We start from the raw sequence: 16652 nt of genomic DNA, 5'->3' as shown, positions 1-16652 counted from the left end.
AAACCCTACTGGTGTGAGCGCGGGGAAAAACAGGAGAAAACTTGAAAAAGCAGCTCACGTAAGTGGGCTCCACACCGCCCGCCCGGCCCCCGGCCCCGGCCCCGCCGCGCCCCCCGGCCCCCGGCCCCCGCGCCCCCGGCCCCGCCGCGCCCCCCGGCCCCCGGCCCCCGGCCCCGCCGCGCCCCCCGGCCCCCGGCCCCGCCGGCCTCGTACCGTAGGTTTCGGACATGGCCGTCTGCGACATCTTGGGAGCGGCACCGCCTCTCGCCGGGTGACCGGCTGCAGCTCCGGCCCGGCGGGCGGGAGGGCAGGGCCGGGGTCGTCCTCGGCGCCTCGGCGGGATCGGCTCGCGGCGGGGGACCGGAGGAGGGAGGGGCCCGCCGTCCCCACGGCAACCGCCGGCCACCCCGCGGCTGCGGCCCTGCCGGACTGCCGGCTCCGCGCAGGCGCACGGCCCCCGCCCCCCGCCCCCCGCCGGGCCGGGCGCGGACGGCGAGGAGGCGGCGGCGGAGGAGGAGGCGGAGGAGCGGGGGCGAGGCCCGGCCCCGCCAGGGTAGCGCGTGCGCGCGCAGCTCGCGGCGGGTCCTCGGATCCCGAAGGCCTGGCGGGGGGCGGGGCGGGGGCGGGGGACTCGGCGCGGGGCGCGGGGCTGGATGGGGGCGCGCACGGGGCGCAGGCGGCCAAGGTCGAGTTGCGGGGGGCCCGCGGTCGGCAGGCTGGGGCGCCGAGGCTGGGGACGCTGAGCTCCGGCTCTCGGGCGGAGGCGGCGGAGGCGGCGGAGGCCCTGCGGGAAGGCAGCCCCGCCGGGTCGGCCTCCCCAGCCGACTTCGCCGTCGTCATTAGCCGTTCGGAGGCCGGGAAAGACTTCCACGCTGTCCTGATGGGTCGGGGCCTGAGGTTAAAGTATAACCCGCGGGCTGTAGCCCCAGGGGTCCTGCTAGAGACCAGCCCTGTGGGCCAGGAGCCTGGCTTGCCTGCGCTGGAAACTGAGCTTTGGCCCACACCTTCCGGGCCTCTCCCGTAGGGCTGGGCTGGTGTCGGCAGCTTAAGGAGCGCTTGTGGAGCACCCTAGGGTGGCCCCTCTGCCTCCCACTGTAGGGGAGTCTGGCTTGTGGGCAGGAAGCATCTCTTGGTTCTCAACTAGGGTTAGGAGTTTTGATGTAAGGAGCAAAACTGAATTCAGAATCCCCTTCTGCTGGAAATGCAGAGATAAACATATTACGAAGATAATTTTGCTTGGGAGTTTGCTCTATCTAAGCATGATCAGGGCCACATCATAAGACCCAACTTCATTCAAAAGATATAGTAAAATACTAAAAATAGGCCTTGGCTAAGCTCCTAAGTAACTTGGACTATGGGAAATGCTAGTAAATACATTTTTTTTCAAGTCCATTTGGCTCCATCCTCCATATAAATTGGCATCAGATTTCACTGAGGCCTTTCCCCTCTTCCCCAATGGCCATTTGGCTCTACATTTTGTTCTTCTTTCTGATCCTAATAGCAAATAAATATATCCTTGCTTCTAAATCACAGAGAAGGTCCCATGCTGAAATATTGTGAAGATGATAATTTCCTAGAATTATTTTGTATATATTTCTTGTTCAGTGGCTGAGGTACTTTGTTGCTGTCTTTGGTTTTCTGCCTGTTAGTTTTGATTTACCCTACTGAGTATAGCAGGCTAACCTGATGGAAGCTATTTCAGAAGAAAGACTGGGATGCCATTCTTTAGATCTAAGTTTTCTTCCTGCCAGAACCTTCTGTGGGTAAGAAAGGAGTCACTGGATTACTCCAGTGTAATCACTCCAGTGATTGCTTGGGTTATTGACTGAAACCGGACCTCAAGATCTCTGAAATCTGGACAGAGTGATAGAAATAAAAATTAAGCTGCTGTTTCAAAGTTGAGAACAGTTTTCTATTCTGTGGACCATGAAGAGACTTAGACCTTTGAGGAAAACTATTTGTTTTGGAAAAATTACCCAAAGAAGTCATTTCATTTGCAAATAAAAGCCAGATATCACAACTAGAAAAGGAAATACTCAAGCTGAGATTTGAAGGAACTGTTTTTTGAATAATAATGTGAAAGGTCCTTTGCATCCTAGTAACTTTGCATCTTTGAGAGAAAATAAATTTCTCCTAAAAACCCTCAGAGACCACTTTCATTCTGAGGTGCTGTTGATTGTGTGAAAAGAAAGCTTACTGCAAAATTAGTGTTTTCTCCAGTTATTTTCTCCTTTCTTTTTAGAGGAGGTTTGTGATAGAGTAAAAGTAGATTTCCAAAAGCCTAAGCACATTGAAGATTTGTCTACAGGAAATGAAGGGAGAAAGATTTCTTCCAAAATAGATCTACTCTTTAAAAAAAAAAAAAAAAAAAGATCTACTCTTCCTATCCGCTCTTCCTCAGGACAGTGGGTCCTGCAAGTAGCTGGTACTCTCTCTCCTCCCTGGCAGTGCTTCACATTTAATGACTGATTAGGAACTTCAGGGGGCTGCCAGCCTCACAACAATTTCTGTTCCCCAGGACTGGCAGAGAGGACCACATGGGTTGGGACAGTGGTCTCTCTGTAGAGACAGTGGGCATATGACAATGACTGAAGAGCCTTTCAGACTCCTATGCATAGGGTTGGACCCAGAACGGTGATCCAGTCCCTTGGAAGGGAGTTCTAAAAAGGCCTAGAAAGAGAAAGCAGTGGCACTGGGAATGAAAGGACATGGCATCCTTGGCAGAGCTAAACTTGGTAGAGAGCATAACAGTCTGTGAGGCATGGTGACTTTACTTGGTGGCTAGAGTTGAAGAACCTAAGCCAATTTGTGTCTGAGTCCTTGAGGACTCAGAAATATCTAGGTGTTACTTTGAGAAGGAGCCAAGTTCTACCCAGGTAGGTAGAGGCTTGAAAAGGTGACCTTGTTAAATACCTGTGACATACAACTCTTCAGGTTGGAAGAGACCTCAGAGGCCAGTGGACCAGTCTGCCTTCTAAGGCCATCCAAAACTACACCTCTAATTGGACACGTCTGCTAGGGAACGTTTAGTCAGGATGGGCTAAGTTATCTGCAGTGAAAAAGATCTCCCAACAGGCCTGTAACTAACACAGTGAAGTTCATCTCTCACTCAGACCCACCTGCCCCACTCATGCTGGCTCCATTGTGAGCACTCAGCACCCAGGTTGACCCAAGTCTCATAGGCACACGCACTCCCACCGTCACTTGGACAGGAAAAGGAACCAGCGCTAATTGTGCATTAGCTCATGATGATCCCATCAGGAGTGAGTAGAATCACTTCCATCTATATTTTACAGGCCAAAGCAACTGATGTGCCCCGACCCGTTTTCAAAGAGAACAGAGTGCAATCTTGTTATGTCCCAGAAGGAAAAGAGGAGAGGATATATTTGGAAAGATGTGGTGACTACTACAGAGCTTTGTACCTGCCCAGGCAGCTCATTCTGCTTTGATTTTAAACAGCTTCATTGAAGTGTAATTGCCATAGTTGCACATATCTCAAGTATTCACATGATAATTTATGCTGTAGATGTATACCTGTGCTTGCTGCTACTGGGATGTCACTACTTTTGGCCTTTTCAGTGGACAGAGACATTTTCTATCGATTCCGTTTTATCTTCTCTGTTGCGATTAGGAATACCTTCTTGTAAAGTTATTTTCGTGGTTGTTTTAGCATTTATGGTATAGGTTTTTAACTTGTCACATGGTGCACCTACATAAAAGCTGTGCCTTTATGTAAAGTATAAGAACCTCACAACACATTTACCTCCATCCTCCCCATTAACCATGCTGTGGAAGTCCTACTTCTACATTCGTCGTATACCTCACATACTATGTTGTTATTTTTGCTTTAAGCAGCCAATTCTCTTTTTAAAAATTGTGGTAAAATATGCATAACATGAAATTTACCACCTCAACCATCTTCACGTGTGCAGTTCAGTGGCATCAAGCACACTCACGTTGTTGTGCAACCATGCACCTCCAGAACTCTTTTCATCTTGCAAAAATGAAACTGTCTCCCTTAAATACCAAATCTTTGTTCCCCCTTCTCCCAGGTCTTGCAACCACCACCCTATTTGCTTTCCCTATGATTTTGATACTCTGGGTACCTCAATATGAATGGAATCATACAGTATCTGTTCTTTAGTGACTGGCTTATTTCCCTTAGCATTATGTCCTTAGGGTTCATCCATGTTGTAGCATATGTCAGGATAGCCTTCCTTTTCAAAGAGGAATAATATTCCCCTGTACATATATATATTCCTTTGTACACAGTGGATTTCGTTTTTCTAGTCTCTGCCTTTTTTTTTTTTTAAGATTTATTTATTTATCCATTAAACTCCCTTGGCCTGTGAATTTAGTTTTTATCAGATTTTTTCAGCCACTATTTCTTCAAATATATTTTCTGCCCCTCCCCCTCTTCTCCTTTGGTGATTCCATCACATATGTATCAGGCAACTTGAATTTACCCCATAGCTAACTGATGCTCTGTTCAATATTTTTTTCTTCCTGTGTGTCATTTTAGATAATTTCTATTGCTATGTCTTTATTTTTTATTTTTTAAAAAATTTTATTTATTCATGAGAGACACAGAAAGAGAGGCAGAGACATAGGCAGAGGGAGAAGCAGACTCCCTTAGGGGAGCCTGATGTAGGACTGGATCTCAGGACTCCGGGATCACAACCTGACCAAAGGCAGACACTCAACCACAGCCACCCAGGCTTCCCTATTGCCATGTCCTTAAATTGATTAATCATTTCTAAAATATTTAATCTGTTAATCCTATCCATTATATTTTCCCTTTCAGACATTGCAACTTCCTGTCTAGCAGTTCAATTTGTGTATTTGTGTATCACATTCAGAACTATTTTCATTCTCTCCCTTAGCTTCTTGAACATATAGAATACGTTGTAATAATGATTTTAATGTCATTTTCTTTTTTTTTCATTTTTTACTAATTTTGTCATCTGAGAAATTTCTGAGACCATTTCCATTGATTGGCTTTTCTCCTTGTTGTGAGTGATATTTTCCTATTTTATAATGCAAGGTAATTTTTGATGCCAGACATTGAGAAGTTGACTTTGTTTAAGTGTATATATAATATATAAGGATTAGGGATTCTTCTGGACCTTGTGTGGGTGCTGAGGACTGATGTAAAAATTAGAGGGGATTCTTTACCAAGCCCTGGGTACTTTCCACACACTCCTACACTGACCAGCAGGTGAGGGCTTGAAGGGAGCCCTTTGTGAATCTCTGGCCACTCTCTCTGTGCACAGCATCCATCTCTCCTTTTGGGTCCTGAGGACTCTAGCTACCTCTCAGCCTCCCTGCCTCCCTGCTCTGTTCCTTGGTCTCTCCAGCTCAGGGAGTGCTACCTCCTCCTCCTGTCAGCAACCCCAGAGCTCAGTCTGTGGATCTCTTGTCCACATTCAGTTACTCCTTAGTGGATCTCATCCAGTTGTGAGGCTTTAAATACCATCTAAAGCTAATGCTTCCTAAAGCTCTCTCTTGCCTAGTCTTCTGCATACAGTTGTTTATTTCATATCTTCATTTGAACACCTGTTAGGCTTCTTAATACTAAGAATAAAAAGCAAACATCCAAATTCCTCAACTGAACCTGTGTCGTCTGCAATCTTTCCTATCTCAGTGAGTGGCAGTTTGTGCAGACAAAATCTTGGAGTCCTCCTTGGCTCCTCACTGCCACTCATGCCTACATTTGGTCCATCAGCAAGTTCTCTGCCTTTAAACATCCAGAACACGGCTACTTCATCCCTGTGCTATTCCCTTTTGGTCCAAGCCTGCCTCACTTCTCTCTGCATAAAGATCCTAATTGGCCTTCCTGCTTCTGTCCTTGTCTCCTGGTAGTCTATTCTCAACACAGCTGCCAGTGATCCTATTAAATGTAAGTAAACAAAAACAAACCTTAAAAGAACAATACCCCTTTCGAGCAGCCAGTACTGGGGGCAAGTAGGTGGGTGGAGAGAGGAGGGGAGAGGAATATAAGTTCCATCATGCTGCTCTGCTCAAAACCCTTCATCTCATTTACTTACCCTGGATAGTCTATGGTCTGACTCCCCTCTGACTTCTCTCCTTCCACCTTCCCCCTTATTCTCTTGGCTCTGACAACATAGGCCTTCTTGTGTTTTGAACATATCAAGAAGATTTCAGCCTCAGGGCCTTTGCATGTGCTCTTTCCTCAGCCTGGAATGCTCTTGTCTCAGATGTCTATATAACTTGTGCCCTCACAGCCTTTGTGCTTTCTGTTTATATGGCATTTCATCAGTGAGGCCTTCCTTTCAGATATAAAATAGTGATTACCCCCACCCCAGCATTTCATACACTCTCTACTTTGGGTGCCCCCTTATAGCATTTACCACCACCTAACACACATATCATTTATTACCATAGTATCCACCTCCCCCACCAAGATGGTAAGGTTTATAAGAGAGGGATTGTATCTGTCTTATGTCTCTGCTCTATCCTCATTCCTAACATAGTATTTGGCATACCAAACCCTCAATAATTAGTTGTTGAATGACCAGATGAATGAAATAAAACTCAGCAGCTCTCTATTTAATATGGATTTAATTTAGTATAATCAACTTAATTTTAAACTTGTTGATTTATGGGAAATTTAAGTTGATCTTTTAAATTCCACCATGTAATTGTGGAAAGGCTGTAATAAAACCATTTGAAAGTATCATCTAATATTAGTGTGATTTATTGAGTACTTAATAGATACTAGGTATAGTGCTAAGTGCTTTACATGTAATATTGTAAAACCTAGTCCTTACCACAGACCCATGAGGTAGGTGTTATCCCATTTTATAGATGAGGAAACAAAGGTCCAGGTGTATTACATATTTTGCCCCAGTTCTCAGGGCTACTGTGTATCAACATTGGGATTTTTCTCTAAAACCACACTAAACTAGGCACTTCTCCTTTTCATCTATAATGTGTAACAGGAAAAATATGCAGTATGAAAACTTACAAAACAAGTGTGACTTCATAAGGCATCAGACTGTTCAATGTAAGGGAACATAAGGACAAAGTGCCCTTGGGGCCATGCCCTGTTATGGGTGCTATATGTAAGTTCCCTTGACTCTCACTGACAAGTGGCTTTCCTCACCCTCCTTTTACAGGTGAGGATGGCTCCAAACCAGGGGTCTGTACTGTTCAATGATGCTAAGTAAGTATGGAAATGGGAGTGGGAAGATATTTCCAGGAGCAAAACTTCCCTGAGCACCTTTGTAAATTAAGCTGAAGCTCAAGCTACTAGCTCTAAGCTGAACATAACCCTGAAGGTAACATCCAATTCACTAATACTAAACTTAAGTCTTTCAATCTATTTCTAAAGACAAACAGTCTTCTGTTTATCCAAGAATATGCTGCAAATATCCCACGGAACAGTATGCACTATGAGGCTAGAATTGTAGACACATTTCTTAGTTCAGTGATGTGATAATTCTTCATCTTCATTCTTAAATTTGAAAGTTACCAGCAAATCCTATTCCTTCTAATGGGGATGCTTCTCTGCATTATTTCTCCATTTAACAACATTTATACTCAGGGATTTTTTTTTCATGAGTCCTTTTAATTTTTGTTCTGCCTTCAGTAGCAAGGATTTTCTGGTTCCTCTTTTAATCATGTTTCAGAAATCAGATCAACTATCTGACTGAAAAAAAAAAACTATCTGACTGAGAATACTCGAATACATGTGTTCTCTTTCTGCTTTCTTGTAAAAGTAAATAGTGTTTTAAATCAAATGGCCTATTTTCAGTCTGGTTTCTTGTTAAAAAGATTGCAAAATGAATTTTTTTGGTCTTTGTTTTTGGATTTTCCTCCTATCACCAAATATATTTAGCTGGAATTTTCTGTTAGGGGATGATTTTTTAAATCAGCTTTATTGAGGTATAGTTTATATATAAAATTCAACCATTTTAAAGTGTGTAATTTCATACTAATTTTTGACAAATTTTACAGTTGAGCTAAAACACAATCATGTTATAGAACCTGTAGATTACCCCCAAACTTCTTTTATACCCTTTTGAAATGCCCTCTGGACTGACTTTTTGGTTTTTTTTAAGATTTGTTTATTTTTTAAAGAGAGAGAAAGCATGAGCAGAGGGAGGAGTAGAGAGAGACAGAGAATCCTCAAGAAGATTCCCCACTAACTGTGGAACCTGAAACACCCCTGACTCCAGGATCCTGAGATCATGACCTGAGTCAGAACCAAGAGTCAGAGGCATAGCCAACTGAGCCCCCCCAGGCGCCCCACTCTGGGCTGACTTTTAAGAACCTTTATGGAGGATTACTGGTGTCACATGAGGAAATATAGCATGTCCTATGAGGTTGGCTGGGAATTTTCCCACTACAAAGAACAGCCACCCTTTCCTCCGTCTACAGACATCTGACAGCCTTCCCTTCTCCCTATTTTAATCTCTCATGTTTGTGTTAGCCACCAGCTCTTTTTCTGGGTCCAAACAGTAGTCAATACTACAATTCCAGGGCAGCCCCAGTGGCACAGAGGTTTAGCGCCGCCTGCAGCCCAGGGTGTGATCCTGGAGACCCAGGATAGAGTCCCACGTCGGGCCCCCTACGTGGAGCCTGCTTCTCTCTCTGCCTGTGTCGCTCATGAATAAATAAAGAAAATATTAAAAAAAGAAATGTCTTTGAAAAGTGACTCACCTTTAAAAAAAATACTACAGGGATCCCTGGGTGGCGCAGCGGTTTGGCGCCAGCTTTTGGCCCAGGGCCCGATCCTGGAGACCCGGGATCGAATCCCGTATCAGGCTCCCGGTGCATGGAGCCTGCTTCTCCCTCCGCCTGTGTCTCTGCCTCTCTCTCTCTCTCTGTGACTATCATAAATAAATAAAAATTTAAAAATAAATAAATAAATAAATAAAATACTACAATTCCATAGTCAATATTACCATTTCCATCAATCAGTTGGGTGGAATGTTCTTCTTAATGGAAGACTAATGAGACCTCAGAAGAGACACTTCTTGGGTTTATGGGTGCTCCCTATGACTTTACAGCGGTGAGACTTTTAAGTCCGAAGGAACTTCCCTTCCTTCCCATAAAGTGGTATAGACTTGGCCAGTAGGCATGTAGTAAAACACTGTGTAGTGTTTGTACCTTGCTACCTTTATTCATTTGCTAAGGCTACTGTAACAAATACCATGGACTGCATGGCTCAAACAACAGGAATGTGTGGCCTCCCAGTCCTGCAGGCTAGAAGTCCAGTGTGGAGGTGAAGGCAGGGTTGCTTCCTTTCCTTGGGCTGCAAAGGAGCATCTGTTCTGGGCCTCCCTCCTAGCTTCTACTGGAAGCTGGTTTGCTGCTTTGCTGGCCATCTCTGGCCTTCCAACAAGCATCACCCTGACCTGCTTTCATCTGCTTTCATCTCCAGATGGCATGCTCCCTGTGTGTGAGCCTGTGTTCAAATTTCCCCGTTTTAGAAGGACACCAGTAATATTGGTTAAGGCCCAGCCCAATGACTTCTTAATTAATTATACCTGCAACAACCGTGTTTCCAAATGGGGTAATTTTCTGAGGTCCTCGGGGTTTAGGACTTCAATGTATGAATTTTGAGAGGGAAACACAATTCAACCCTTAACACTTTTCATCATCCAAATGTCCCACAAAAATCATAAATGCAGTACAGCAATTATGCCTCACATTGGTATAGACCCTGATGTCTTCTCAGAAATGAAATGCAGACTCCTGAAGGTTTTTTTTTTTTAAATCCAATTAGCCAACATATAGTACATCATTAGTTTCAGATGACTCCCGCAGAGTCTTAAACTGTAGAGCATATGTGAACACCTGGGGACCTGTGAGAAACACAGATTTCTAGATCTCATCTCTGGAGGGTCTGATTCATGAGTCTGGACCAGAGCCCAGGAATCCATCTTGTTTAACAAGCACCGTGAGTGTTTCTAATGCAGCAGGTCCTCACTTTGGAAGAAGTCCTGATGTGGGCTGGGAGGGGCTGTATTGCTGAAGGATCCTGGCTCCAGCTGCTTGTGGAAAATGCAATGGAGAGACGCAGAACCTGAGTTGAACATTAAACGTGGTGAGTGGCAGGATCTTTACCTCTGAGTAGTGAAGACATATGCTCAGAGATCCTTCTCTGACACCTAATCCACTTAGAAATATGAATGGGTTAGAGATACACTATGGGCTAAATTTTAAGCTATATATCTGAATCAGTCCCTTCCCGTTCAGGGGTCATCCGTCATTCCTCCAGTCAGCCAGAGCTTTCTATATCAGGGAAGCAGCCAACATTCAGCAAGAGCTGCCTTCAAAAGCTGGTGGGGTAGGGGGTTTTGCAATGTGCCCTCCCCTTCCCTGGATCTCACCATCTCTCTTGCCTTTTCTTACCTTTCTTAAGGAAGATCTTGGCTCAAGGACTTTCCCTCAATCTTCTTGAGATGGTTGATTTCCTTATTAAAGCACAATCTGTTTGGTTTCTTTCTCTTCCTCTGTTCTGTATTCACTGAGCAATTTGCCTCTGACACTAGAATGTAAACGCTAAGGGGAGAGACTTGACCTTCATTGTTCTCAGTCTTTTTCAGACACTAGCACCTGCCCTAGAGCCAGGCACATTTCAGATACCTCAAACTGTTTGTGGAATTAATTGAATGACTGAATGGTGAATGCTGGTACCAGCTGTGAGCAGTAAAGATGACCATAGAGACCATCTGGAGCATTTAAACAATTTCAGCTGAGTCCACATTAAGGCTGTGTGAAGGCTAAGTGCCAGAATACCAAGGAACAGGTGAGTCACTTGGGGTAGGATTCAGGGATTGTTTTTACTAAGACTCTTTCTATGGATTTTCCTCCTGGCTTCCTTTTTCACTCAGCTTAAACATTTTCACATTGCATTTGAGGAAAGTGGAGGCTTTCCTTACTATTGAGCTTAAGTGAATGGAAATTATGTTTGTGGGAGAAGTAGTCTTGGAACTTGAGGGGCTCTTTGAGAACCAATGTGCAACGGGGTTTTGGAGCAAGCTTGTTAGACCATGTGTCTGAATGGAAGAAGGGGTGGAGAGATGGGGCCAACAAGGAAGTGGCAGTCTAATGCAGGCTCTTCTTGGGCAGCTTTGCCTAGAGTTGAAAATTACCTCAGAGAGAAAGAAAAAGAAGTTGATCCAGCTCGGGAAACATGGCCATCATACCCTTCAGCTTATTTATTGATGCATGATTTCACTTGAATCTTGGGTCCAGTGGGAGATTCTGGCCCCTCTGAGCTCTTCTGGAATCCCCAGAGGGTGCCCTGTGCTAAGGACTGTGAGGAGCTACTTCTCTCTTCCTCAAGAATCTACCATCACAGGGCAGCTCAGATTCTATGGCTCCCCAATAGGAACAATGAGGTTTAAAGCTACTTAGAAATCATCGTTGGAAAATCAGGAAATCCTTGAATCTGTCTGGGCTATCAAATTTGAAGATCTTGATTTAAGAAATAAAGTGAAGAAACAAATTCAGTAAGGAATTTAACAGGACCACGGGTATTTTTTGTCACTTTCCTGGTCAAGTGGTGCCCCCTTGTGGGTACTTTGATGTACTCACCAGGATGCGGGGCTCTAGCAAAGCAAGGCAGGCTATGAGGACAATCCCAAGAACTGATAGTTTAGGCCCAGTCGATGGTTCTCTGTGGATTGTCTACTACACAAGAATGTAACTTATGAGAGTGGTGTGGGCTGATATGTGTCCCTTACCCCCCCCAAAGATATGGTGGTACCTGTGGATATGACTTTATTTGAAAATAGAGTCTTTGCAGATATAATTAAGGAATAAGTAAAGATCAGGCCAGTAGAGTGGGCTCTTCATTCAATATGACTGGTGCCCCTGTAAGAAGAAGAGAGGCACATGGGGGGAGAGAAGGCCATGTGAGGACAGAGGCAGACATTGAAGTGATGCAGCTATAAGCCCAGGAAAGTGCAAGATTGCCAGCCTCAGCAGAAGCTTGGATGGGACATGAGACGGATTCTCTCTCAGAGCCCCCAGAAGGAACCAGTTGTGTGGACACTTTGTTTTTGGACACCTATAGGGCTGTGAGAGCGTAAATGTCTACTGTTGGAAAGCATTCAGGTTGTGCTACTTTGTTATAATAGCCTCAGCAAATGAATGTGGAAAGAGTCTGTGATTCTGAGTCCAGGTCCTAGCTACCACTTACAGGTTGTATAGCCTTGGACAAGTCACTGCAGTGTCTCTGAGCCTCAGTTTTATTAAGTACATAATGGAAACATGCAAACGTAAGAGTTCCCCTACCCTGAGGTTCCTGTGAGGATGAAGTGTGATCATGTATGTAAGCACATTTTGTTAATTGTAGAGCACTGTGCAAATGTTATATTATTATGTAGTAAGGCAGTGGTATAGTGTGGTGGCTAAGAGCTGGTCCTGAAGTTAGTTTGCCTGGGTCCATGTGTGGAAATATCATAAAGGAGAATACCGTGAAAGCTTGATTCTCAAATAAGCCAAAGGCAGTGATGCCCAGGAATGGAGTTGGAGTGCATTGGAGGATCAATAAATCATTGTTATGTAACAAATTACCCCAAAACTTACTGTCTTAAAACAATGAACACTTCTTATTTTACATAATTTCTGTGGGCCAAGAATTTGAAGCAATTTAACCTGGTGCTTCTGGTTTGGGGTTTCTTATAAGGATGAGGTCAAGAAGTTGGCTGGGGCTGGGAGACCCACTTCCAAGATGGTGCACTCACACAGCTATTGGCAGGAGGCCTTAGTCTTTACTTACCACATGGTCCCCTCCATGGGTCACCTTGAGTATTTTCATGATGTGCCATCTCCTCATTCCTCTCACCTTCCCTGCCTGCTTATCTCACTATGTTCTTCCCTTGGCAGTGGTTCTGAGGCCACAGAACCTAAAGCACTAAAGAGGATTAGGGACCCTCCCTCAAGTAAAACACACATATACAACTATACAGACTATCCCAGATAGAATTTCAAGAGATTCTAAGGTCAAGTGCCATTTGTCCATAGATCTCTGTCAAACACAAATCTAACTGTATAACTCCCTGTTTAAAATCTTTCCAAGACCCCTAATCCCTTCAGGATAAAGAAACTCATTAGCATGTCAAAATCTGACCCCAGTTTACTTTTACAACAATATTACCATATTGAGTGTCTTCTGTGTGGCAGGTACTTTTCATATTCTTTCTAATCCTTAGAAGAACCCCACAAGGAGTAAGTTTTATTCTTGGTGTTTTGGAGATAAGGAACATCTCAAAGATGAGATGTAGTGGGTCCAAGGCTCCACTGAGTTTTGCTAACTCTAAAGGTGGCATCCCTCTGTCAGGCTCACTGCCTCACTGTGTGTCCCATCTGCTGCTGGACACACTCTATACTCCTTCCTTTGGTGCTTCAGAACAACTGATAATTTCCAGAACGCTGTGGGTTTCTGCATGCGTGGTTTTCTCTTCTTCAAAGTTCTTTCCTCTTCTCTCACTGTCTCTCTTCTCCAACCTTCATCCCTCATCATTGTGTTCTGGTATCCTGTTCTTTCTTCAAGACTTGGGGTATCACTTCTTTCATGAAGCTTTCTGTGGACTCCCCAGAATGACTCCCACCATTGACTTTCTAGTGACTCATCACATATTCTACAACCATCACCGGGCTGTGTTGTAATTTCTAATTTATTTGCCTATCTGCTACCATAAGACTGAGTTCCTAGAAGGGAGGCATCAGGCATCTCTCTAACCTTGTTCTCCTCAGCACTTGGCACAGGATGGCTGAGGTATATTTGCTGAGTGAGAGAATGAATGAATGAGTGAGTACATGAGTGGCATTTTCTGCAAGAACACCCAACCAGCATGTAAATCACCCAGCTTTTGAATACATGTGGCAGGAACCTCAACAGTTCCTGAGGTTTCAGCAGTTTTTAGACTGTCTCTAGTAAGCTGGGGGTGGCCAGGAGATGTCACACCTGGAAGTATTCTATCACTCCTTTCTTGACAATTCAGCGCCCAAAGGGAGAGGCCACAGCAGTAATTTGTGCCTGCCTGTCGTAGCCATGTAATCCCTCTGAACAAAAAGGGGTATCTGAGGTTCCGAACAATTACAGTGTCTCATCCAGACGTCCTATCATGTAATGCTCTGCTGACTGGGGACCAGGATCCAGGTGTGAGTCCATGTCTTGGGGCATTTTCCTGAAATATACTACATTTGGTACAGGAAAAGTGAGAGCCTCCTTTGAGAACTTGTGAAGGCTCTACTTGTCTGGGGAATCATGCATGTTAAGGAAAAAAAAGCATATGTCAATCAGACTTCAAGCAGTTTGACATGGTTCCATTTTAATAAGAAAAGTATAAATATATGTATATGTGTATAAGTATGTATATGGTAAAAGGAGGTATATCAAAATGGTAATTGTGATCTTTGAGTTGTAGGATTTTGAATTATTTTTCTTCCTTTTTTATGTTTTCTAATTTTTGTATAAGGTGTATGATTTGCTCATGTGATTTAAAAAGGCTTCTGGTTGTCAAAATAATAATGACCTGCAATAAGATAAGCTCTCATTGCAAGTTATCACTTTTCTTTCTTTCTTTCTTTTTTTTTCTCACTTTTCTTTCTTAACACAGATAAAATCACATACAGTTGGGTGCCTGCATGGCTCAGTCGGTTAAGTGTCTGCCTTCCGTCATGATCTCAGGGTCCTGGGAATGAACCCGGAGTTGGGCTTCTTGTTAACTGGGGAGTCTGCTTCTCCCTCTGCCCTTTTCCCTCTACCCCTACTCCTTGCTCTCTTTCTCTCCTCTCTCTAAAATAAGTAAATAAATCTTTAAAAAAAAATCACACATAGTCTGCGCATAACAAAGGAAATAGTTTCTAGAGCAGCAGAAAGACCAGGTGACTTTAATATGAAGGCAACTTTTAGGAAGTCTATATTTATAAAAGTTCGGTTCAGTGAAATAGTTAACTTGGTTGCTTATTGTTTAGATCTAACATCTTTAAAAAATGTCAGGAAGCCTAGAGGTGGAAGATGTAGGGTATTTTCTGAATATTTTACTCAATGTTGAGTGTGTCCAGCAGTAAGGAAGATCCTTTCATATTTGCGTTGTTGTTAGCTTGTTGGTGGATTTTCTTTTAAGGAAGTTAAATTGTGTTGTATTATCTATTTAAAAAAAATCTAAGGGAAACAAGTTAGCTGAAACAAAGGCAGGGCTCTTCTGCTTCATTCGCCTCTGTGTTGACAGTTTCCTTTGGTGCTGGTTTCAAAATCATTCATTCATTCGATTTCTTCATTCATTGATTCATCCAGGTTCTGTTGTAGTTCCTGGGAATGCAGCAATGAACAAAGCAAAGTTCTTGTCCTCACGAAGCAGACTTGCTTGTGGGAGGAGACAGAGCATGAACAAATAAATATGTAATATGTCAGGAGTGATATATACATGGAAGAACAGATGGTGGTCTAGTGTGCTGGGGAGGGGTGGGGCAGGGGGAGTGCCATTTTTTTTGTAGACCGACAATGGGTTTCTTTGATAAGGAGACATTTGAGTAGAAATCTGAAGGGGGAGAGAAGGAGCAAACCTATGGATTTGTGGGGAGAGTCCTCCAGGAGGAGATCTAAGTGTTGGGCCGGCGGGATCAAGGGGGATCCGGAGGAACCAACAAAATGGCGGCAGACCCTCCATCTTGTTACCCCGCCTCGGGGCATGCCCGCCAGCAGCCCACCGCCCAAGGACACGTCCTCAGGGGGAGACAGGGCCTACGCAGGAAGCCTGAACCGCGCCTCACCCAGACCCCATATAAGAGCAGAAGCGGTTATCGCCCCATACCGATTCCACCAGTAATATGCCCTAATACCTATCACTCCGTGTAGACGCACAACCACTTACCCCTCCCCCTTAAAAAAAAAAGCCCGCTGTTGTCCCCTGGGCGCGACCTCCCGACCTCCGGCCTGAGACTTACCTGGCTTCACTCCCTTGCGGGGCTGCGGAACCTTGCCCAGAGTGCGTCCGTTAAAAACCTGTTTTGACCAACTTTTGCCTGGCCTCTCTATTTCATTTCACTACCAATCAGATTAAACCTGACAATAAGTAAGGGCAAAGACCTAAGATGAGACTGTGCTGGGCATTTGGGGGCACAGCTGGAGGGGCTGGGGGACCATGCATTAATGAGTCAGCAAAGGGTGAGGGCAGCATATGGGGTCTTATAGACCGCTGAGAGGAGATTGGCTCTTATTCTGAGTGAATTAGTCAGAAGAGACTCTCTGAGACTGTTAAAGGCTGTTGGAGACTAGGCCATAGAGGGGCCACAGGGGGGCTAGTTAGAGAGTGTTAGAATAGCCGTGGGAGATGATGGAGGCTTAGATGGGAGAACAGTGAAGTAATGGGAAGTGAATGGGTTCTGGATATATTTTGAAAGCCATGTCATCTGGGTTTACTGATAAATGAGATGTGGGATGTGAGAGAAATGAATCTGGGTTTTTGGCCTGAGCAATGGGGTAGATAGTGATTCTACTATCTAAGAGAGGGATGATGGCAGGAGAAGTGGGTTTGGGGGTGTTTCTAACTATCTATTGCCTAGTAACAAACCATTCCAAACTTGGGCCTTGAAACATCGACCATCGTTAATTCTCACAAATCTGCCATATGGACAAAGCTGAGTAGGGACTTAGTGGGTGCAGG

General features: G+C 44.5%; 1 protein-coding gene across 1 annotated transcript in view; it reads right to left on the bottom strand.

The window, feature by feature from the left end:
- The window catches only part of RAB4A (RAB4A, member RAS oncogene family), a 50620-nt gene extending 49728 nt beyond the window's left edge, over positions 1–892 (bottom strand). The window contains exon 1 of the mRNA XM_041748777.1: positions 214–892. Within this exon, the coding sequence (XP_041604711.1) occupies positions 214–244 (31 nt within the window). The 5' untranslated portion in view covers positions 245–892. The remainder of the gene's footprint in view (positions 1–213) is intronic.
- Between the last annotated feature and the right edge of the window lie 15760 nt (positions 893–16652).

Source organism: Vulpes lagopus, chromosome 3, assembly GCF_018345385.1.
Source record: "Vulpes lagopus strain Blue_001 chromosome 3, ASM1834538v1, whole genome shotgun sequence".
Taxonomy (NCBI): domain Eukaryota; kingdom Metazoa; phylum Chordata; class Mammalia; order Carnivora; family Canidae; genus Vulpes; species Vulpes lagopus.
The sequence above is the reverse complement of the archived record's forward strand: the minus strand, read 5'-3'. Positions and strand labels throughout refer to the sequence as shown.